This window comes from Callorhinus ursinus, unplaced genomic scaffold (assembly GCF_003265705.2).
Source record: "Callorhinus ursinus isolate GAN/ISIS: 27379988/994484 unplaced genomic scaffold, GSC_fseal_2.0 scaffold34, whole genome shotgun sequence".
Taxonomy (NCBI): domain Eukaryota; kingdom Metazoa; phylum Chordata; class Mammalia; order Carnivora; family Otariidae; genus Callorhinus; species Callorhinus ursinus.
In genome coordinates, this window is record NW_027397096.1 from 9,750,793 (window position 1) to 9,775,013 (window position 24,221).

Below are 24,221 nucleotides of genomic sequence, written 5' to 3' on the forward strand. Positions count from 1 at the left end.
TCCCTTCTTGGCGGGGAGTCTGCTTCTCTCTCTGACCCTCCCCATCTTGTGCTCTCTCATTCTCTCTCAAACAAATAAGTGGAATCTTCAAAAATAAAAAATAAATAAAATAAAAATACAAGACAGGGGCACCTGGGTGGCTTAGTCAGTTCAACTTCTGACTCTTGATTTTGGCTCAGGTCACGATTTCAGGTCGTGAGTTTGAGCCACGCATCAGGTTCCACACTGGGGGTGAAGTCTGCTTAAGATTCTCTCTCTCCCTCTCCCTGTGACCCTCCCACCACCTCCCAAAATAAAAAAAAATACAAGACAGATCCTTGCTTTAGATATTTGAGTTGGTGTTATATCTAAAGTGTGTTCTTCTAAAATTAGATAGTCATGCCTACCTAATTTAGGGAGATTTAAAAGGTAGTTTTTGAGTTTGACAGTTGTAAATTTGTTATTTACTCTTTTATCAGTTCTCTCTATTTAAATGTTCTCTATACACCTAGGTGGTAAAACCAGAAGAAGATGACTTCCAGGATTTTCAAGATGCTTCTAAGTCAGGCTCCCTTGATGACTCATTCAGTGATTTCCAAGAGTTGCCTGCTTCTTCAAAAACAAGTAATTCCCAGCATGGAAACAGGTATAAAAGGGTTGAATATAGTTAACATTGTGTTTAATAAATGAGAAAGAGGCATCCATTTATTTGTGGCTCCGCGCCCTCTCCCTTAGCACCACCAACTCTGTCAGCTCTGCTTGGCCTGGAAAAAGGCTGTATATGCTCTGGCCGCTGCCTGTTCTCTTGACCATTGCCCTTCCTGCGCAGCTTATGCTCCAGCGATGCCAGAACGACTCCAAACTGATCCTGCTTTTTCAGGCTTCTGACCTTTTACCTTCTTCAATCTGAAATTCTCTCTATAGTTCATTCTGGTTCTATTTCAAAAATCAGTTTAACATAGAAAGTTTTTACTAATCCCTCTGCATTAATTGCCACCTCAAAGATGAGGGCCCTTCCCTTTTTACTGCCCTGGTGCCTTATAGAGATCTGTGCCCTGGTTACTGGTTTACCTGTTTCCCTTACTAGGCTGTCGTACCTGAAGACAGTCTTTCATGGCTATATTTGTAGTACTTAACCATATTATGTAATTAATAAAGGATTACTGGATGAATGTGTTACAGTATGAAGGTTATAAACCAGATTCATCAAATTAGTGGTTTACTCCTCTGGGAAAAAAAAACGCTCTCAGTGGGTGAAACTTTAAGATGGTGGCCAGATCCAAGATATATGGGTTATTAGCAGTTCTGTGTGGCATTATCTCCACATAATAGTTACTTTCATACATAGTCATACTTTGTAGACTTTTTTTCAGTTCTGACTTGATTACTTCCATGCTTACATGAAAACGTTTTGCTCATGTCTAAGAATCCACACTCATTGTTTATTTACTCACTGAAAAACATTTACTTAACCATCTGCTATATGCCAGACACTGGGGTAGGCACTAGAACTACGTAAGCAGAAAACGCAATTCCTGCTCTAAAGAAGCTTAGCTTTATCTGGGTATTTATCTGATAAGATTCTCTTAGAATTGGTCCTTCAGTCTTTGTGTGGGTGTACATGTATAATGAATTCCCTAGTTAATGATCTGTATTCCATATTATGAGTTTATTTTACAGGGATATTTGTTAAATGATGATTTCTAGGTGAGACTGCTTTGGGCAGCACTTTTTTTTTTTTATTTTTTTAAAGATTTTATTTATTTATTTGAGAGAGTGAGAATGAGAGAGAGCACATGAGAGGGGGGAGGGTCAGAGGGAGAAGCAGACTCCCTGCTGAGCAGGGAGCCTGATGTGGGACTCGATCCTGGGACTCCAGGACACGACGTGAGCCGAAGGCAGTCGCTTAACCAACTGAGCCACCCAGGCGCCCCAGCACTTTTTTTAAGTGGGCTCCACACTGGGAGCCCATCGTGGGGCTTGAGCTCATAACCCTGAGATCAAGACCTAAGCTGAGACCATGACTCAGACTCTTTTTTTTTTTTTCCCAAAGGTTTTATTTATTTATTTGACAGAGAGAGAAAGCACGAGCAGGGGGAGCAGGAGAGGGAGAAGCAGGCTCCCCACCGAGGAGGGAGCCCAATGCGGGACTTGATCCCAGGACTCAGGGATCATGACCTGAGCCGAAGGCAGATGCTTAACCATCTGAGCCACCCAGGCGCCCAATGACTCAGACTCTTAACCGATGAACTACCCAGACGCCCCTTGGGTAACATTTTTAAGCAAAAAATGGGCATTATTTGTCCAAGAAGATGAAAAGCCAAGTAAGGTGTTAAGTAGGCTGGAGTGGAGAGTATTGTTAGTCTGTGAAAAAAAAAATCTCATTAGTTAAGGGCAGCAACAATGTGGGATGGCTTATGATTTGTGACGTAATCTGTAAAGTGTTTTAGAGATAAGAAGTGGCCTGAGGAAAGTGATCCCTGCTACTGTGTGGGTAAATTCAGCTGCAGTTGTGATCCTGTGGTGAGCTGCTGAGGGGTACTCTGGGTTTAGAGTAAGGCACTGAAAAGTGTGCGTCTGAGAAAGGGGTCAGACGCGTTGTCGAACTGGATGTCAGAGGAGAAATAGCTAGCCCTTGAGTCGGCATGAAAGGGGATCTGGAAGTCAGCAGTGTCATTCATTTATGCATTCACAAAATACTTAACTGTGAGCCGGGCACTGGGGAGCCTGGAACAGTAGACACCACAGACATGGGGTACTGATGCTAAAATAGTTCAAAAAGGATTAAGGTGTAGGGGTTTTGAGTTGGTTAGCTTCATTTTACTTTTTAAGTGGCAGTATTTAGTGTGGTGTCTCTCCAATCAGACCCCAAATGTGGGGTGACAATAGGGTGGAAGGCAGTGGCGGCCCATGGCGGCCTGTGATGCAGGGCTGTGAAAGGATTCACCCCTGGTAGAATAAAGGAGATAGAAGTTGATTGAATACACTGCAAGGGAGCATCAGGCAGGACAGCAAAGGAGAGACCATCTGCCACTAGGCAGTGAGTGGGGACCGTTTTTAAAGGGGGATGATGGGGAAGTATGGCCACAGATGGAATTTTCCCTATTTGGTGGCGATGCCAAGTAGCCCACTGGTGTGTTAGGGCCTGTGGATATTTTGAGCTGAGTGGACTGATGGCCCTGTCTGTATTCAGCCAGGTGGTCGCTGTGAGCCCTTTTGCCTTGATTAAGTTTCCGTGGCTCAAGCCTGTTGTCTAAAATGTCTCTACCTTTAGCAGGGTAAGCAACTAAGTAAAATCATCTACGACAGCCACATGGAGTGATTGTAAAACAAATGGATGCACTAGAGAAAAAGCAAAATACTTTTTTGTTTGGTAGCCAAATTCTCTGAAGTCTTATCTTTCAGTAGAATGCAGGTTCTTAAATTTTAAAACAATGTGCCTCTCTCACTGAGTATCTTTCACTAATATTAAATAGTAGAAATTACAGTTTTCACATTTGGAATAGATAAGCACTTTATATAACTGGCCTAAACACTGTCATGGTGTTTACAGTTTGGTTTTTTTAAATAATTTCAGAGAACTAGAATGAATTATTCATTTGTAATATGCATAAAATTACAGTCTGAGTCAGCTTTTTTTTGAGTGGAATTTTGTTGACTTCATTCAGTATTTCGTTACCTGAAGTTCCTCTGTTTTTTTCAAATGCTGAAAATAATTTTAAAATTAATAATAATTATATGTCACATTTAGTAGATTTTACCAGTGGGCTTTATAAGACCGTAGCTAAAGTTGGCAGTTCATGAAAAACAAATAGGTTGTTCAACTTTGTGATTTTTTCCTGCCTCAAACATTAATTACTTTTATTTATATGTAACATGTTATTCAATGAGTTGTAGTTTAATTGCTTATGGAACTTAAAAAATCCACCTATAATGTATAGATGATGACCTGTTTGTCAAGATCAAATATATCGCAGCTGTTTGGTAGTGATGTGAAATTATATTTGATAACACTAAGTCCTAAAGCACTGTGGACCTCCATTAGCATGCATGTGCAAAGAGCTGGGTTTTTTACCTTGCTTGTAGGTCACTGATAAGACGATTTAAATGACTGTGGAAAGATTTTTGCTTCTGGGCAAAGAACTCAATAGAAATCCATTTATATAACTTGTGTGTGTGGTATTGAATGACACAAACTAGTGGTGGAATGTAGTCATTCATATGTAAAGTTGTTCTTCCAGGGAGCTGCCTGGGTGTGATAAGAAAAAAAAAAAAAAAAAAGCTGTGCTTTTATAGTATGTGTTTAAGCCATCCAAGAATTACCCACACAGATACTACTCATTACACTGTTTTTCCATCCAGCGAGAAATATGTCCACAGGCAAAAGTATCTTTATCTAATTTTGAAGTGATTGTTGTTTTGCTACAGAGATAGCTTCTGGAACCGCTGATGTGGTCCTTGTAAAAATGTAAATTATATTAACTCCACTGCTGCTTATCAGATGTGTGAACTTCTGCCAGTAAGCAATGCACTAAGATCAAATAAGAACAATTTACATCTTGGCTTGAACAACATTTCATAAATAGATGTTTATCTTAACTATTCTACCTGTGAGTTCTGAACCCATTTCAAAGAATAATTTATATGAAGGTTAACAGAATTTACTCTAAAATATTGGGTGTACATATTTGGAACAGTTCACTTTTGCAATTTTATGGACCTTAAGTTAAAATTCTAGGAGGTTCATCATTCGATGAGAATCTATTTCCAAAGCCATTCCAACTGTTTTTGTGACTTAGATGATAAGATGGTCAGTGTGGGTCTGACCCCTCTTCAGATAAGCAAACAAAGAATTATCACGTGGTCGGTGTGTCAGGATATTTTTACAAGAAAAAGGATGTTTAAAAAAAATATTTTTTCATCTCTGTGGTGAATATAAATAGTTTCTAACTTTTAAAGCAGGGAGCCATGAATTTTAACCAGGTGCCTGTTCCCCATTTTAATTCTAAGCTTCTACTTGATGATAAGGGAAGGATTCAATGTTCTAGTCATTAAGAAATACTTCATTTTCCCTTATAGTGCCCCTTCTTTGTTGATGCCACTTCCTGGAACTAAAGCATCAACTTCGATGGATAAATATGCTGTGTTTAAAGGAATTACAGCTGACAAGTCCTCTGAAAATACTGTTCCATTTGGAGGTAAAAACACATCATCAATTCCTAAACCTATGAATGTAAACCTTTTTAGTGGCGGCCTTTTGTGAGAAATGTATAGAATGCTTACACCACGTGTCAAATATGTATGGTTTGGTTAACCCAGTCTGCCTGCCTTACTTCCTTGAGTTTTAATCTCAAGGTTCTTAAACTTAATGGACTTTCTGTCTTTTCATCATAGAGCCTGGTGATAAATACAGTGCTTTCAGAGAACTTGAACAGACAGCAGAGAGTAAATCTTCAGGTAAGTTTTTGATTCCTTAAATGGATAAATTACTTAATTTTTTTTTAAGATTTTTATTTATTTATTTGGCAGAGAGATAGCACAAGTAGGCAGAGCAGCAGGCAGAGGGAGAGGGAGAAACAGGCTTTCTGCTGAACAGGGAGCCTGACGCGGGGCTGGGTCCCACAACCCTGGGATCATGACCTGAGCCGAAGGCAGACGCTTAACTGGCTGAGCCACCCAGGCGCCCCTAAATTACTTCAATTTTTTAAAAATTTTATTTAAGTAATCTCTACACCCAACATGGGACTTGAACTCGTGGTCCCAAGATCCAAAAGTCGCATGTTCTTCTGACTAAGCCAGCCAGACACCCCTCCATTTTTGATAAAAAATATTTTTGATGGTTCTTTCAGTGATACTCCTGAACATGTCTTTATAATATTGTGTGTGTGTGTGAGGGTTTTTTGGCTTTGTGCCTGTGGAAATTATGAGGAAACAAAATGTGGTTCAGCTATTGGAAATTATTTTCTAAAATTTAGGGCAAACCCCAAATTGAGGCAATTTCTTTTTTTTAAAAGATTTTATTTCTTTATTTGACAGAGACACAGCGAGAGAGGGAACACAAGCAGGGGGAGTGGGAGAGGGAGAAGCAGGCTTCCCGCAGAGCAAGGACCCCAATGTGGGGCTTGATCCCAGGACCCCAGGATCATGACCTAAGCCGAAGGCAGACGCCTAACAACTGAGCCACCCAGGCACCCCCCAAGGCAATTTCTTTTGAAGCTAGTGCTGCGTTCCCTTTCACTGGAAGCCTTCAAGCCAAGTTAGACTTCTGTATCAAATGGAGGGCTGTGATTGGTCTGTTATTTTAATGTTTAACAAGAACTTGAACTGTTGTCAGTCTGTGGACTATGGAAAGGGTAGCAACCAGTCTTTTCAAGATTTTCAAAATTGTCTATAATAAGATGAGGTAAGAGGGATTTATAGAAGGGCTTAAAGAGAGTAGAAGGGAATATAGAATGATAGTTTGAGAGCTGTATGTGTAAAGACTGGAAGTTACATTTGTGGTTAAATCCTAACCTGATGTGTAGGGTTTAGATAATCCATAGGTCAAATTATGTCCTTCAAAGCTTAACTGCACATGCTGTGATACTTGTGTACTCTCATGAGGATTTCTTCCTCAGTACAGTGCCATATTTTACCTTTGTGTATTGAGTGCTCAAATTTGAAACATCCTTTGATAATCATTTGTTCGCACCCTTCTGTCCAAGAGGGTGGGAGTGGCGGGGGGGGGGGGGGGTGAGAGGAGATTATAGGAAAGGTAATGTATGTGTGAAAGTTGAGGGGAAAAGTGTACTGCTTAGGGCGCCTGGGTGGCTCAGTCGGTTAAACGTCTGCCTTCCGCCCAGGTCATGATCCCATGGTCCTGGGATGGAACCCTGCATCAGGCCCCCTGCTCGGCGGCGGGGAGCCTGCTTCTCCCTCTCCCTCTGCTGTTCCCGCTGCTTGTGTGCACTTTCTCTCTGTTGCAAAAATAAATCTTTAGAAAAAAAATTTTTAAGTGTACTATTTAAATATCTCTAAAAAGAAAGACCCACCAGTTCTAAAAATATTCCGTCCCTTATAGCTGTTAAGTTCTAGAAGTGTTTCCTTGTTTCATTCAAGCCTTTAGGATGTAATAACTTTTTTCCTCAGTGCCTGTGTTAGGCACTAGGAGTACAAAGATAAACCTTAGAGGAACTTGGGGCACCTGGGTGGTTCAGTCTGTTGAGGGCCAACTCTTGATTTCAGCTCAGGTCATGATCTTGGTCCTGGGGTTGCACTCAGCAGGGAGTCTGCTTCAGGATTCTCTTTCCCTCTGCCCCTCCCCCTGCTCACTCACATGCTTTCTCTAAAATAATAAATAAATAAATCTCAATCTCAATCTCAATCTCTCTCTCTCTCTCTCTCTCTCTCTCTCTCTCTCTCTCTCTCAACTTTTGGCTTGTTAGTTGGGTTTGACTCCCAGCAGTGCTTTCCTCACCTACCTCTTGAGCCAAGGCAAGTTTGGAGTAAAGAGCGTGGTTTAATATCAGAGTTCTTTATGTAGGGCGGTATTAATCATCATATCATAGGTATGTTATTCCTGAGAAAGACAGTGGTGCCATCAAAATGGAAGCAGTACCTTAGTGCTGCTTTTATTAGTACTTTAGTAATAGAACCCCATATTGTTGCTGCCATGTTTGTTGGCTTGCTTTCATTCCTGCCTTAACTTAAAGAGTTCCAGGTAGAGGTGCCAACTCTTTGTTCACTTTAGAAGAATATATTTTATTCTGTTTTCATTAAAAATACATTGGCCTGAATGCATCAAGTATATTAGTGTCTTAGAATTTATGAAAAATCATGTAGTATTGTGTTCAGAACTGTGGGTTTTGTAGGTCACTAAGTGACAGAGATTAATGTTATTTCCTTTTTTCCTACCCCTACAGTTTAAGCCATAAATTTAAGGAGATGAGAAAAATACTGTGTATGGAGAAGTGACCCTTCTTACTGAAGTTTTAGCAAAAAGTGACCTCTTTTGAAATGTTTTTAGGGCCTAAAAATTGGCAAGTAGAGAGGGAGGGGAATTTATGGGGATTCAGAGGATTAATGTACCCTCTGATATGCAAAATTCCAATGCCTGCAACTAATTTATTTGCCCCCAAATTCCCTTTGTTTTTGAACTTGTAAACCCAGAAACTGGGTTTCTGTAAACCCAGAAAGAAAGGGTTTCTTTCTGACCCTTTCACACAGCTTACATTTCTAATGGAAACATTTACAATTCATCAGTAAGTTTAGTTTGCTGTGGTGATTTCTTTTTAAAAATAACAAAGCAAAACTTGTCAATTTCACAGATAATTTCAAAGCAGCGCATCAAAAATTTGTGACTAAATTGGCTGCTTGTTACGTTTTCATTTACAGAAATGATACAAATATTATCAGTAATATACTTATCCAAAATTGTGGGGTGATTTTTTAAAGTTTTACATCTGCTTCTCCTGTCAGTTTGTGAAATTGACTTGAGTTTTATTAGTGGTATGTCTTAAAAACATAAAATACAGAAATTTGGAATGCTGTTCCTCTCTTTCTAAAATTTCCCTAATAATATTAAATAGATTTCTCTCTGTTGATGAATTATGCTGGTGAATTGATTAAATCAGCTTCCATTGTTTTCCGTGCTTTCTTCTTATGATATATCAAAGTATATCATGTTACAAACAATATATTTAAAGACTGTTTTATTTTAATGACAGTTTTAAGAATTAGATTTTGGTTTGAAATATACTTTTATAGCTCATCTGTTTCTATATCTCCTTTTTAGGGACAAATAGAATTTTAAAAATGGACAAAGAAATTAAAGCCTATATTTTAGTTTATAACTCTCCAGGATTTAGCACTTGTATTTTCACATAAGTGATGTTGGTATATCTACATTTATATTTTGGTTTATCTCTTGATTTTCATTACTTGGTAAAACCTAGTGGATTTTATGGAAGACCTTCAGACAGCATTAGAAAAACTGAGATCATCTGCATTCTAACCTCATACTTATGAGTGATAACGTTACTCTGATAATAAAAGGAACTCTATTTAGAATCATGGGTCTAGATTTTTATCAGCATCTTGAGTCAGTTTATTTATTGGAAATACATTTTACCTATTTTCTCTAAAAAATGATGAAAAAAATTTTCAGTAACTCCTTCCTCAGAGTAGCACAATATGAAGTTTAAATCCTATCCTTTGAAATTTTTAATAATACAGTTGGTATTTACTCAAATCCCTCTGAATTTTAATAAATAAGAATAAGCACTCATTGGTACAGTGGGATGGGTGATTTCAAGAACAACCCAAGTACTCAGATTTTTTTTCTCCATGAGATCGGCTTATTTGTTTTAGGGTATAGAAAAACCACTTTAAAATGTGTCCTTAGCAGAGGCACCTGGGTGGTGCAGTCAGTTAAGTGTCCGACTCTTCGTTTCGGCTTGGGTCTGATCTCAGGGTTGTGAGATCCAGCCCCGCATCAGGCTCCCTGCTCGGCACAGAGTCTGCTTGAGATTCCCTTCCCTTCCCACTTATGCTCACATGAGCATACATGCTTGCTCGCTTTCTTTCTCTCTCTCTCTGTCTCTCTCAAATCTTAAAAAAAAAAAAAGTGTCCTCAGCTAGAATGCTTTGCAAATAAGTAGATACCTTTTCAAAAATTTTCATCAAAGTTCCCTTCAAATTAATGCCTCCATATACTGGAGCAAGACCACAAAATATCTGACAATATGCTTACAGTGCCACGTTGAGCAAAGTGTTTCACATCCTAAATATTAGATGCAGGATTTTTCATAATACTTAATTGGTACCTGTGACATTTTTTTCCTGGTTGATCACCATGTAAAACATTTTATCTTTAAAGGATCATTATTTCAACGTGTGTCTCTTCAGGATCCTCCAGCACATATTTCTCCTCCCCTTGTGTGCTTGGCTGGCTAGCTGTAGTGAGAAGTCCTGAGAGCAGTGCTTTTGGCCAACTGGAGGACCTGGCAATAGGAGACCTAGCACACTTAGATGAGCAAATGAAACTGACAGTGTTAGGTGTTCTTGGTTTGATTTGTATTTCTTTTGGTATCACTAGCCTTCAAGGTGGAAACAGATGTGTAGTTTCCAAAGAGATGTTTTGGTAGGATTTACAGTGTAGTTAAATAATGTCAAGCTGGTGAGGGAAAAGTCTCTAAAAGTATGCTTGTAATTTAATATGCTGTGCATCATGTGGTTTTCAGCTCAGCATTCTTATTCATTTGGCTGTTTTTTTTTTTTTTTTCTTTCAGGAGAAAACTTTGCAGAATTCCGATCTGCAGGCACTGATGATGGCTTCACCGATTTTAAAACTGCCGACAGTCTATCACCACTAGAGCCACCAACAAAAGACCAAACTTTTCCAGCAGCCTTCCCCTCAGGAGCTATACAACAGAAACAACAAACACAAGTGAAAAACCCTCTGAACTTAGCAGACCTAGACATGTTTTCCTCTGTTAACTGCAGCAGCGAGAAACCCTTGCCTTTTTCAGCTGCATTTAGTGCATCCAAAGCTGTTTCCACACGACCACCGCCAGCAGGATCTGCTGTGGCCACGACAGCGTTGGCATCAACGAAGATGTCTAGTTTGGCTGATGATTTTGGAGAATTCAACCTTTTTGGGGAATATTCTAGTCCAGCATCTGTTGGGGAGCAGGATGACTTTGCAGATTTTATGGCTTTCAGTAATAGCTCTGTTTCAGCTGAGCAAAAGGCCGATGACAAATACGATGCCCTTAAAGAGGAAGCTAGTCCTGTTCCTCTAACCGGCAGCTCGGGCAGTACAGTGAAGACTGGACAAAACTCAGCTGCCGCATCTACGAAATATGATGTCTTCAAACAACTTTCTCTGGAAGGATCTGGACTAGGTGGTGAAGAACTGAAAGATAACACTCCTTCAGGAAAAAGTGATGATGATTTTGCTGACTTCCACTCCAGTAAATTTTCTTCCATGAATTCAGACAAATCCCTGAGCGAGAAATCAGTGGCTTTCAGACACACCAAAGAAGACTCTGCTTCGGTGAAGTCCTTGGATCTCCCTTCCATCGGCGGCAGCAGTGTTGGCAAGGAGGACTCTGAAGATGCACTCTCTGTTCAGTTTGACATGAAACTGGCTGATGTGGGAGGAGATCTTAAGCATGTCATGTCTGATAGCTCTTTGGATTTACCAACAGTTAGTGGCCAGCATCCTCCTGCTGCAGGTGAGGAATTGGTGAGATTACTCTGGTGATGGTGATGGAGATTTCAAAGGTGGTTTGGTGGGCATCGATTTACAGTAGAGTGAGGCTCTGGCTCTTAACCCTTATGAATTTCTAACAACCTCTTCGTTGCCAATCCCATTAAAGCAGTGTTAAATTTGATTCTATAGATATTTGGACATATGGAGCCCATGAATGCTGTGGAACTTAGATTGGATCACTAAAATATTTTTACTTTCGAAATTGAACACCAACTTGGTGTTAGAGGCACATAAAAATCCACTGCTGAAGGAACCCTACATCACTAGGAATTTATAAAAGACTTCTGCAGTGTCAGTAATGTTCCTCTATTTCTGTGAGTGAGGTCAGTGTTGCCCTCGCCTTCTCTCTTCTCTTGGGTCTGTTTGGCAGCTGCCAATGTAGTGTTCTGTTCGCTTTACAGAAACTGACTCTTGGTAGGCCAAGAAAGTAAAAATGTCTAGCCGCTTGTATTGCAGTTGGCCACGTCCCCATAAGAGACGAGGGAAAGAACTTGTCTGTGGAGGTCCTGTGTGCCAGAGTCTGGCAAGGAGAAGGGCGTGAATTGTTAGTGGAATTCAGGTACGGTTTTCGGCCTGAACTCTATGATTGGAAATATTAAATTGTAACAAATCTGTAGATGGTAGAATAGGGTAACTACTAACTTTCTCATAAAATGTTTGAAAACATCTTACAAGGGAGCCCTCTCTAAACTCTGTATGGATTTACTTGTAGCAGTTTATTCTGTAGTCCAGCTTCCTGTCATAAAAACTAGATTCCCAAGTGTCCTCGTTTTTATTTTGGTTTGTTATTTGGTATGTTATGTAGAAAGATAAACCCATTTTGTGGCCTTTAATAATGAGAACTCTCTCAGTATTACTGTATTACTCTAGAGAACGTATTACGCATTTGAAGGGTTTGTTATGTTTTAACTAGAGAGGGACACACAAGACACTTCCAAGTTTACAGATTGTGGCAGAAACGTCAAAGTAATATGGCTTTTGTATATATCAAATTGGTAAGTCAGAGAACAAAATTGCATCCATCCTTTGGCGACTGAAGTGTCGGAGGTACCCTTGAACAGTGTGCTGGATCAGGAGCAGGTTCTCAGAGGCAGGACGTGTCTCACACGGCGGTTGGCTAGGGCACTGTCCGAGGGAGCGGGCTGTCTGCAGAGCTCCTTGCGCCCCACTGTCTACTTCCTTTTTTTGTATTTTTCCTCAGATGTTTTCCAATTTTTTTGCTGCTGTTTGTTTGATCGAGTGATTTTGTTTCTCTTTTTTGTATGAGCTGCTTGAGCCACAGTGGTCGGTTGCAAAGTGCTCTGTTTTTTGAAAAATATCTGATTTTTATTTAAAAATCTCATGACATGTATACTAGCCTTTTGGACTCCGAAATTATTAATTAGAAGCTATTTTTCTGAAAGTGAATCTATATTCTTTCATAGTGCCAAGCTAGATGTCTTTATGAGATGAGTCTAAATCAGGTTTGGGATGTCTTTTTCTTTTTCCTTCTTTTTAATTTTTTTCATTTTATTTGGGGAGGGGAGATTTTTTTTTTGACTGAGCTTGTTTTGATTGACCTGTTAAAATAATCTGTGCTCATGTTCTTTTATGTATGTTTGGAACATCCCCAGCTTGGAACCTGTAATGTTCAAGCCAAGTCTCTTCAGTTTGAGGATATTCTTAAAAGCAGATTGTTTCCTCTTTTTGACCTGTAAACAGCCTGTCAGAAAGGAGCAGTATCCCTTTAGAGCGGTTGGTAAAAGGGGTTGATGTCTGACGAATGAGCTATACTGTTGTTGAGCAAAACTGCTGCATACATGTACTGTCAAAGGTAACTGGCAGGGACTTCTTCAGTGCAGTTTGGTTTTACTTTAACCTCATGTTGACCACAGTATCTCTTGCTCTCCTAGTTTGAGGGTTAAAGGTACTTCTTGTTGGAGAAATAAAAAGGGGGCTGATGAAAAGAGAATGAAACCTAGTAGATTGCTATCTCTGGACCTTAATCTTGTTTAGAAACCCTAACTTAACTCTGAAGGGGATACTGTCTCTTTCAACTCCTGCTATAATTCTTTGTATGGAAGGTAGATAATACTAATAATATTGCCTGATTTCTCTGCATATTATTACATTTAACCCTTTGAGCCCTTGCTGCATATAATTTCAACTAGGCTGCTTTTGTCCCCACCACCAAATTTAATCTCTCTGGCACTGAAGCATCTTGATGTGCCGTCATTACGATCATCTGGTTTTGTTGGCAGCAAGAGCTTCCCCTCATTTGTGCCACTCTCAAAGGGTCAGCAAGACCTCTCCTACCTACATGTAAAGTAGCTCTTCTTTGACATTGAAAATCGTTGTATTTTAATCAGCGCCTTATTATTGGTATTTTTTTTTTTTTGGCTGCTTTTCTGATGTCTTTTTTTTCAATTTAGACATTTTCTGTGTGAATGTGCCTTTTCGAACTTGCTTTGGTATATTCCTCTGCAAATACTGATCTGCATGCTTATTCTGATGACTTCTTTTCCAGCTCTTCTGTACCACTCTCTTTTGTGATCTGTAAGTCCTATGTTAATAAATAATTCTTTGGCATATTTTGAAAGTGTGGGGATGTGTGTAATTTGTACTTTTTCAGGGTTAGACCAGAGAAATATCTGGTCTGTATCAAGTGAAAAGCAATAGCACCTCCTGTAATTAGAGGGTCTTTCCCTTTTGTTTTGCTTCTTCAAATACCTTTCTCCTAAGAAAGTATTGGTGTAGCCTTTGCCCCTTATAATTCCATTTATAAAAATTTTTAACATGGCATTGGATTAAAACGTTAACTTTAACCTTACACTATGCAATAGGAAAAGTTTACTCCTTTCTTCTAGTGAAAAAATGGAGTAGATCTTATTGCTTAGTAAACATGACAGAGCCTGTCTTCAAGACAAGCGAGGGAGCAGCTGAGGAGACAAATCTAAGAGTTGAGTGTTGGGGACAGGGGATACATCTGTTAATAACTAGATACCTGTAAGTTTGAAAATAAATCATGAAATGGTATTGAGATGGACTTCTGAGCACAGTGCATGAACACTGAATTTAAATTGATAATCTCTGTAATAGAGAGTGTTCAGTGTTAATATCAGGAAGTCTTCAGGACTGAATTCAGTGTGAGTCTGAAATGGGCACTTGGGCTCTAATTGTAGAGCATGTTATCATTCCAGCTTCAGAATGTATCATGAAGCCACCCTGAGTCTTTTTTTTTTTTTTAACACATAGTCCATAAAGCAAGTTCTTTTTTTTTTAAAGATTTTATTTATTTATTTGACAAAGAGAGACACAGCAAAAGAGGGAACACAAGCAGGGGGAGTGGGAGAGGGAGAAGCAGGCTTCCCACTGAGCAGGGAGCCCAATGTGGGGCTTGATCCCAGGACCCTGGGATCATGACCTGAGCAGAAGGCAGCTGCTTAATAACTGAGCGACCCAGGCACCCTCATAAAGCAAGTTCTTAAAACAATTTTAGGGGATGTCCTCAAAGTAAAGCTTTAAACCACTTTCCTTTTTAAGAAAACAATTCTAGAAAGACACACAAAAGTTAACAATAAGAGAATGCCAAGTTTGGAAAATATTTTTTCCATTTTAGAGTATATTAATAGCAAAAAACCTTGGGAATGTTACTGTTTTTTTTTTATCATAAACCCAAGACCAATAAAGACCTTGGAAAAAAAGTTTCCATGGTTGACTTCTTTTTTTCTTATATTTTGAGGTTTTAGTTCTTTGTTCTTTTTTAAAAATTTGAGGCAGACAGGAAATTAAACCATTAAAGATGATTTTGAATAGGATTCTAGAGAGATCACTCACAGTATCTGAAATAGGCCATTTGAGAAAGAAAAAAGTTGCATGTTGGGGTTTGGATTAATTCAGAGAAAAGCTGAGTCTGCCATTCAAACTATTATGTTTGGATAAATATATTATGTCTTAATTATGTGTGCTGCAAACTAAATTGGAAGAAAGAGATCTTGGTGTAGCCTCCATATAGTGATGATACCAACTGCCCTTTAGTTAGGATTTTCTTGTGCCATATTTAAGACTAATCTTGTGGTGGCTTTGGTGAGGAAATTCTTTTGTCAATGGAATTATCTAATGCTAGATTGGTCCATCTGGGACTGCTTTATTTTGCCCTTTCTGCATTTATCTGAACAGGCTGCAGAAAATAACTAAATATAACTGTGTGTAAAACATAATCACATTTAATAATATAATAATATAAACTTGTAATAAAGTTTGAAGAACTCTATACTATAGGTTCAGACAAACAAAAAATACTGTTCTGTTTACTCCTATGTCAAGTAAAGTAATACAGCTAGTGCTTGATGTCATATATCAGTGCCTGAGAAATACAAGTGTATTCATATTCTACAGTCACTCTATTGTTCACATTAAAATCTCTGCTGATTTTTAAAAGTAGCAGATGAACATGAAAGGGACACTGGCAGTATCGAAGAAGCCGGGCTAAATCCTAAAATAACTCAAAATCAAATTATTTTCTTTTTAAAGAGTTGCTTCTAGCTTTGTTTTCCATCGGTTGAATTCTTTTGATGTTGTTTTGGAAAACAGCCAATGGCTTTGAGAGCATGATAAGGTCACGGGCATAAGAGGATCTTTTGGGTGCTGCCCTCTCTCTTGCATGGCCAAAAGGCCCCACCTACAGTTGCCATCTTCTGTGCTCATTTGGTGGGTTTTTTAATGAGATTTTTCATGATGACCATGAGCAGTGCCACTGTATGGTTGATCCCTGAACAACATGGGGGTTAGGGACATTGACCACCCGCCCCCCCCAGTGTGGTCCAAAAATCCCCATACAGCTTTTGACTAATAGCCTACTGTTGACCAGAAGCCTCACTGATGATATAAAGTCAATTAACACATATTTTGTATGTTATATGTATTAGGTATTACAATAAAGTAAACTAGCAAAAAGAAAATGTTACTAAGAAAATCACAAGGAAGAGAAAATACATTTACAGTGCTAAACTGTAATTTTTAAAAAATCCACGTATAAGTGGACCTGTGTGGTTCAAACCCGTATCATTTAAGAGTCAACTGTATATCCTGACACTCTTCCTTGGCCTTCCAGCCCCTTCTGCCTTAAAATATCCCCAGAATAGCTGCTTTTCTCTGTTGAACTTGAAAGCACTGGTGCAGAAACCTGGGCATGCTTACAGATAGTGTGGGTATCATTTAAACCATAGATTTCTGTGAGTCGGGACAAAGGAAGAATGGGAGGTTTCTATGCAGATTAGGGAACACTAGAAGGCAATTATACCACAGCATTTTGTAGCCTGTCATACACTGTGATCACTTTCATTCCTCTCTTCTTGAACAACTAACTCTTTGAGTGTTTGAGACTTCCAGGACATAGCCAGGTTCTACGGTTAATAGAGCATGTGAAGGTAGAACAGGGTCAGGGGTGGAAAGAAGTTGAGATGTATGAATATTTCATGGTTTGCTTTGGCAAGTGAAGTTTGGATTAAATCAGTATGGGAAATTAAAAGATATTTCTTCCTTAGTCCCGTAAACATTTTTATTGCTATATAAAGCCCTGGAGAATAGTGGACTTTGCACATGTATCCTTTCTGCTTTTTCTAAACTCCCTTCTCAGAATCCAGGAACTTAATCACCTGGGCATATGCTTACTGCTTTAGAAAACTTCCATGGAAATCAGTATGGCCTTTGCGTCATGTAGTGGCAGCTCACATTCTTTGTTCCAAGAAATATCTTGTTTTTGTCTTCAACATCCGTTCAGAGGGGATTTGAACAGAGGTTATGGAAGAGACTGCTAGGGTTACTTGCCAGCATAAGCAAGAAATCCATGTCTTGATTTGAGCTCCATGATGGAAAGGAGCTCGCCTACTTGATTCCTCTGGCCTTTGTAATAGGACATTCCTGGTTGCCAACAAATACCAGTATTACAGCACACAATTTGGCCTATTATCTGTGTGCAATTGCTGTTCAACCTAGCACAGCCCCAGAGCTCTCCAGGAGAACTGGAAATACAGTAGTGATTCTCTTTTCATTTTATTGCATCCATTCTCTGTTTTCTTTTTCCTTTTTCTCCCGCAATTTTCAGAATTCAGCTATCGAATGAAAAACCCATCTATAGAAACTTCAGCAATGACAAAATGTGGGTTATTCCACATCATTTTTCCAGACAGGGTTTCCATCACTTATGTTGTGGGTCTTACAGCATCTTTAATATTTTGAAAACCATCATACAGTAATACATGTAATTTGACTGCTTAGAAAATGTAGAATTGTTAACATGGGAAATGAGAAATTTTCTTGGTTTAACCTTCCCTCAGTGAACTGATTTACTACATTTTTCTTAGAAAATGGCTTACTAATATTCCCCATTCCAGAAAATACTACTCAGTTTTTATATTATTTATAAATGCTAAGACTTAGAAAGACAGTGTTCTCATTTTCCTTATGTAATTCAGTGTTAGTACTTCCTTATGTGTTTAAATGCATTGCAGTTCAGTAAATTTTTTTTTACACTCTAGTAGCCAATGAATAAGCAAAGTAAAATTTTAAAATCAACGTTGAGGCTGGATTTTGGTATATCTTGTATATTCACTCTTCTTTTTTTATTATAAATTTTTTTTAATCTTTCATTTGGTCATTTCTCTGAGTTGCTCCAAAAGGCAAAATATTATGCCTCTCATTTTTAATAAAAGTAAGGTTTGTTGAAGATCTGTAGTATTATAAAAATATTTAAAAGCTCCTCAGCTAACGTAATCTCTTATTGTTTATAATGCCTTTTACCTGATTATATTGCAATCATTTCTGTTGTTTTTTTTTAAACCCTTGATTTTTTTCTTATTGCATAATTGCGCAAAAGGGTCTTTTTATTAACGTAGCAACTGGGTTGTGGTTTTTGAACTAGAGCTTGACTTTTCATTAAATTTACCTTTGGTCTTTGGGAAAATTGCAACCCTTTTAGTAGATGAGATTCTTGGAGCAGTTCATAATACAGCTTCCCCAAAAAGCTTTCTAGTAGGGTCTGATAATAAAAAATACCCATGTTGTGAGACATTTTTCTGAATGCACCCCTTGAAGACGATTCTCGTGTTTAACTGCATCTGCCTCCTGATTGCAGTTCACCTCATTGAGTCAGGGCACCTGCTGATCCCTTTCACTATTTGGGGGAGGGGTGGGAGGAACAAAACACTACAGCCAAAGCATTTTTGCCTGGGGCCTCTTTTTATTCATTCTAAACTGTACATTTCTCACCTGAATCTTTTTTCCCCCTTCTGTTTAACCAGCCAGATTTGAAGGGTACCGTTCACACCACAGAGGTTTAAAAAACACTGTCCTGTGAAAGTTATCTGCTTTTTCCTTGTTTGCCTTTTGTGTAATCCACAGTTTTTCCACTTTTATTATTTGGTGCCCATTTCCTAATTGAGTTGAAAGAGAAAACAAGAGAGGTTTGGAGTCTACTCTTAGAAGAGCTGTGGAAATGTCTGGAATCCCTTCATCCTCAGGGGAAGACAGACACAAGGACCTAGTGTGGTTCACCTGTTGACTTAGCAAAACCTGGGTCACAGGACTTTCGAGCATTGCCTTGCCAACCACGCTTGCGGTGGTGAAAGAGAGGGAGTCTTGGCCTGGCCCGCCGAGCGGGAAATGAAACTCAGCCGGTCAGCCAGACTGGACGGGCGGCCCGCAGGAGGCGTGGCTCCGCAGCCTCAGCTGCTTTGCTCTTTGAAAACGGGCAGGAAACTCCCCCCAGTTAAGACCATTAAAAGGATGAGTTGACATTTCATTTGTACTCTGAAATAATTCCATTTTAGGCCCTAAGGCAGCAACTAAATGTCAGATGGAGGCCGGCGGCCTCTGTCGGCGGCCTCTGTGCTGTGTACAAGGCCCGCTCTCGCGCATTGCTCCTCAGGGGCTGAGCCGGGCCCTCTACACGCGTCACGGCACCGCCCTTCCAAGGCCATGGTCGTCTAGGTTTACGGAGAAGCAAACCAAAGTTACGAGAACTGTTAAATAACTTGCGTCGTGTCACGCAAGCAGTAGGTGGCACCGTGGAGTTGAACCGTGATCTGTCTAAATCAAAAAGCTACATTCTTGGGGTGCCTGGGTGGCTCGGTCGGTTAAGCCTCTGACTCTTGATTTCAGCACAGGTCTTGATCTCAGGGTCATGAGTTCAAGCCCCACATTGGGCTCCACGCTGGACATGGAGCCTACTTAAAACAAAACCTTACATTCTCTCTGCTGTTTTATGCTACCTCTTAAATTATTTAAACGAATATTAAGACTACTTTGTAAAATGAGTCTTCTGCCCCAAAATTTCTTTCTTTTCTTTTTTCTTTTTTTAATGAGGGGCTGATACATAGTTGAAGGAGAAACAGGAACCCACCAGAACCCAGAAGTTTGATTCTATTTTTTAGAGGCTAAAGTAGATTAGATTGATTTTTTTTTTTCTTTCTCATACTCCATCACAGCAGTGTGGCGTCCATATTGACAATAACAACTAGGTAAGTAACTGCTTAATTAAAATCTTACCTTTGATCTTACCTGAGACAGAGACTCCTAAGAATGGGTTAAAAGTTAGGTAACATTATTTTCACTTCAATTTTGAGAAACTCTCAGTTTTTAAGTAGTTTGTCATGTACATTTAATATGTCCGTGTGTCAAAGGAATATTTCCCAACCAAGTCAAGATGAAAGGGACCAGTTTTAGGCAGGGAGTATTATAAGTACGTTTTAAACTTTATATGTGAACAGTTTATTAAATGACCTGAACCATGTCATACACTGGTAGATGATACTCCTGTCTTTTTATAGTAATCTTTACATGCAAAAAAAAAAAAAAAAAGGCTCTTTGTAACTAAATATAAATGCCAACTCAAAGCTAATGTGGGTTTTTAAAGATCAGATTTTACAGCCCGATTCCTTTAATTTTAGTACAAGCTCTAAATTTAGTTAACTCCAGCATAGCATAAAACTAATCAAATATGCTAGACATTTTGCTTCCGCAGAGTTTAGGGCATTTTGCCTAAATCATGAGCTTGCCTCTAATCGTGGGGTCTTATTTCCCTTTCAGATATAGAGGACTTAAAATATGCTGCTTTTGGAACCTACAGTAGCAATTTTGCAGTGAGCACACTTACGAGCTATGACTGGGCAGACAGGGATGATGCGTCTCAGGGCAGAAAACTCTCTCCATTTGTCCTCTCAGCAGGAAGCGGGTCCTCCTCAGCTGCCTCAGTTCTTCAAAAGAAAGAGACTTCATTTGGCAGTTCCGAAAACCTCACCATGACCTCTCTCTCCAAAGTAACAACCTTCACAAGTGAAGATGCTCTTCCAGAGACCGCCTTCCCAGCTTTTGCCAATTTTAAAGATGTGATTCCTCAGGCCAGTGAGCAAAAGGAATATGAAAGCGGGGAATATAAAGATTTCACAAGACAGGACTTGCCAACAGCCGAACGGAGCCAGGAGGCCACCTGTCTGAGCCCAGCTTCCAGCAGCACTTCTCACGACACCCCCAAAGAGGGTTCAGATGACTTTGGAGAGTTTCAAAGTGAAAAGCCCAAAATCAGCAAATTTGACTTTTTGGTGGCCAATTCACAGAGCAAAATGAAATCCAGTGAAGAAATGATCAAAAGTGAGCTGGCGACCTTTGACCTTTCTGTTCAAGGTGAGTAGCTTTCGGTGAAGACTGTTGTACTATACGGTTTCTTCTGCTGAGGTGATAGACGTTCTTTCATATGAATAAAAAGTTGGCCTCTGGTTTAGGGGGAAATAGATTTTGCAGCCTCTGAAGTCAGGGTCTGTTACACATAGCTGTAAAAAAAGGTTTGCAGCTGAACTGCAGGCAAGCAAATATCCCTCAGATAATTGCTTTTGGGGCTAAAAACAAACATAGCGCAGAGTCTGTTATTCATTAGCATGTTGGCTAGAGGGGTACTGTGTTAAAAGAGCCAGAGAAATGGATTTGATCCACTTGTGGGCAAGTTAGCTCCGCTCCTACTCGCTGGCTATGGACGGTATTTTTTAATCCAGAGACTGCAACATGGTAGCCATGGATCTGGATCCGGTCTGCAGACTTTTGTTTTGATTGAGCCACACAGAAGGTTTTTTAATGTGTGGAACAGTTGCCAGTATATAAGAATCATGAGATTTCCTAGTCTAGATTTCTAGCTTTTCTTGAAAAGTTGTCCTATCTGACACTACTAAGCCTGTGTCTCCCCTTTTGACAATCCCGTGGGGCTGAGTAGCACTCTGACAGATGGGACGCGCTGTCCCGGTGTCACAGGCCCACCACTTCTTGTCTCCGGCTGACCTACTTCAGTCATTTACTTGACCTGCCTGCTCCCCAAAGGCATTTGAGTGTGCCCCTCCTGCTTTAAGCCCGTCCTGACCAGAGGCATCATTGATTTCTGTTGGATTGGGAGTAGGTAGGAGCTTGGTGCAAATCCATGACTAATGACTGGAAAAGCAGCCCAACTCTTATGCACTGATATTTAAAATGCTCTTTATTGCACACTTAACAGACTACAGTGTAGGGTAAACATCACTTTTACATGCACTGGGAAACCATAAAAATTCATTGACTCACTTTATTGCAATACTCGCTTTATTGACGTGGTCTAGAACCAAACGCACGCTATTTCTGAGATATGCTTGGATAGCTTGCCAGAGAAGAATGAACAAGGATTGCGTTTCTGAATGCTTCATGACATAAGCATCTAAAGAAGAGAGGGTCATGTTAGCAAGGAAAAGCCTCGGCTTGAATTAATCTGAGTGATGAGGACCTTTGACCGTGCCATCCACTCCTCCAGGATCACACAAAAGGAGTTTGAGCCTTGGTGATAAAGAAATAAGCCGTTCTTCTCCCTCTCCGGCTTCGGAACAGCCTTTCAGAGACCGTTCCAACACTCTGAGTGAGAAGCCGGCCCTGCCTGTCATCCGTGACAAGTACAAAGATCTGACAGGAGAGGTGGAGGTGAGTAGGGGAGTTTCCTCCAGGGGGCAGGTCGAAGACCAGCCGGGCACTGAGGGCCTCAAGAAAAGATACTTCCAGGGAAGCGGGGGCAGAAAGTCACAAGGAACCAGACATAAAATATTTAATTAGAGGGAGAGGATGGTAACATTAGCCCTGGATGAAAATACTTCTCAGATGGGACATCTGACAAAAGTTGTCAGCGACCCTAAAATTGAAATTATTCATGAGACTTCACGAGGACGAAAGTGTTTAAAGGAACTTTTCTTTGAGCGCTTAGACTTTATCGTTTTAGACTTAGCGTCTAAACGTCTTTGACGTTAAGACGTCAAAATAGAGGAGAGGGGGAAAATGTTCCAGATCTTTGTTGGCTGCGTCTTAGTCCCACACTGTCTTCCTCCCACAGCCAATGCTCTTAACTCTCCGCCTTGCCTCTCCTTGTCACTCATACGCGCACAGCGGCCTAGCTGTGGTGCAGGAAGCCAGTGGTTTAGGCTTAGCTCTTGTACGAAACATCTATGTGGTGAGCACCTTTGAAGCAGTTTACGCTATTACTAGAACAAATGAGGCAACATTTGCAGAGGGAAGCTGCTACAAAACATTTCCCTGAGATTTGCAAATCCTGTGCTCAGAAGTTACACGTATTAATAATTTTGAATAGTCATTAGTGGTTTCCAAAGATAAACTGTGCTTGAAGTAGAGTGATTTTAATAAAAAGAGTCTTCTAGTGCTCTTTAAATGGACAGAAGTCAGAGGATTCCGGCCTTCCTGGTTTAACCCAGTTCTTGTTATAAATTTCACAGGAGAATGAGAGATATGCATACGAATGGCAGAGATGCCTGGGGAGTGCCCTAGATGTGAGTATGTCATTTTTGTGGTCCTCACATGCTCATAAGTGCTGTCTTGTGCCATTTTGCCTTCTTTTGGTTCATTTGAGTGGACAGAGGAAAACCCGAGGAGAGCCCTCCGTTGATGGCCTCGTGCAAAGGGAAGCTCTATGGAAAGTCAGACAGCTTAAGGGAGGCTTCTTTCACATATATGATAGCAAACACTGGCTCATTTGTCACTTGTGTCCTCACCTGTCACTGTGTTTAAAAAATAACAAAATGATATCATTAACGCTGCCTAAATTAAAATAGTATTTAAAGAACCTCTCTCTTTTCCAAAGAAATGGAGGATTGTTTCTTCAGGGTTAAAATTAAGTTCTCAGATTCATGTCCGCATAGTCATAAACATCTATCAGCCCGTCGTGCTTTTTCACACCTCCTGGCTTCTCCGTTGGGTTTTCTCCTAATAGGAAATTGATTTGCAGTGACTTTTCTCGATTATCTAAGGTGATGTGATTTCATTTCCCATAGGTCATTAAGAAGGCAAATGATACTTTAAATGGAATCAGTAGTAGTTGTGTGTGCACAGAAGTAATCCAGTCAGCTCAAGGCATGGAGTATTTATTAGGTATGTTCTTTTGTGTTTTACTTATTCAAAATCTTGACACTTCACAGTATTTTCAGTTTTCCCTTATGGTAAGTATTTTAGTCTAGATCTTTCAAGCTACATGTGACTTCACTAAGTAGCATCTGCATTTGTAGGTAAGATGCTTAGGTCACAGAAACAATTGTTTGACTTAAGGTCCCTGTGGCGAAGTTTCTCAGTCCTTATATACATACCAGCAACAGTATAAACTTGGGTCTGCGTTACTGGTTTATCAAAGAACCTGACCTAGATGAGGCATTAGAATGAAATCCTTGTGGGGGCGCCTGGGTGGTTCCATCGGTTAAGCGTCCAACTCCTGATCTCAGCAAAATTCTTGGGTCTCCAGTTAATGCCTTACCATGCTTATGCTTTGTCGATTCTTCCTCTGTACCCCTTAATGACTTCACAGATTCCTTACCTCCCTGACCATCTTCAGCTATTAAATGTCCCAGTCCGGGCGCCTGGGTGGCTCAGTTGGTTAAGCGACTGCCTTCGGCTCAGGTCATGATCCTGGAGTCCCGGGATCGAGTCCCACATCGGGCTCCCTGCT

The 24,221-nt window shown here is 40.0% G+C and overlaps 1 protein-coding gene across 15 annotated transcripts in view; it reads left to right on the forward strand.

Moving 5' to 3' along the window:
- The window catches only part of SYNRG (synergin gamma), a 79,830-nt gene that overhangs the window by 37,083 nt on the left and 18,526 nt on the right, over positions 1-24,221 (forward strand). For 12 of the 15 annotated variants that reach the window (XR_003204296.2, XR_003204297.2, XM_025851179.2 and 9 more), the window contains 8 exons: positions 492-625; positions 5,059-5,177; positions 5,374-5,436; positions 10,248-11,195; positions 20,300-20,893; positions 22,038-22,201; positions 23,002-23,055; positions 23,557-23,653. Coding sequence is in view for 13 of the 15 variants with exons in the window: in XM_025851179.2 (XP_025706964.1) it covers positions 492-625; positions 5,059-5,177; positions 5,374-5,436; positions 10,248-11,195; positions 20,300-20,893; positions 22,038-22,201; positions 23,002-23,055; positions 23,557-23,653 (2,173 nt within the window). In the remaining 2 variants the exon portion in view is untranslated. The remainder of the gene's footprint in view (positions 1-491; positions 626-5,058; positions 5,178-5,373; positions 5,437-10,247; positions 11,196-20,299; positions 20,894-22,037; positions 22,202-23,001; positions 23,056-23,556; positions 23,654-24,221) is intronic. The other 3 variants (XM_025851183.2, XM_025851188.2, XM_025851184.2) reach the window with 2 other exon arrangements.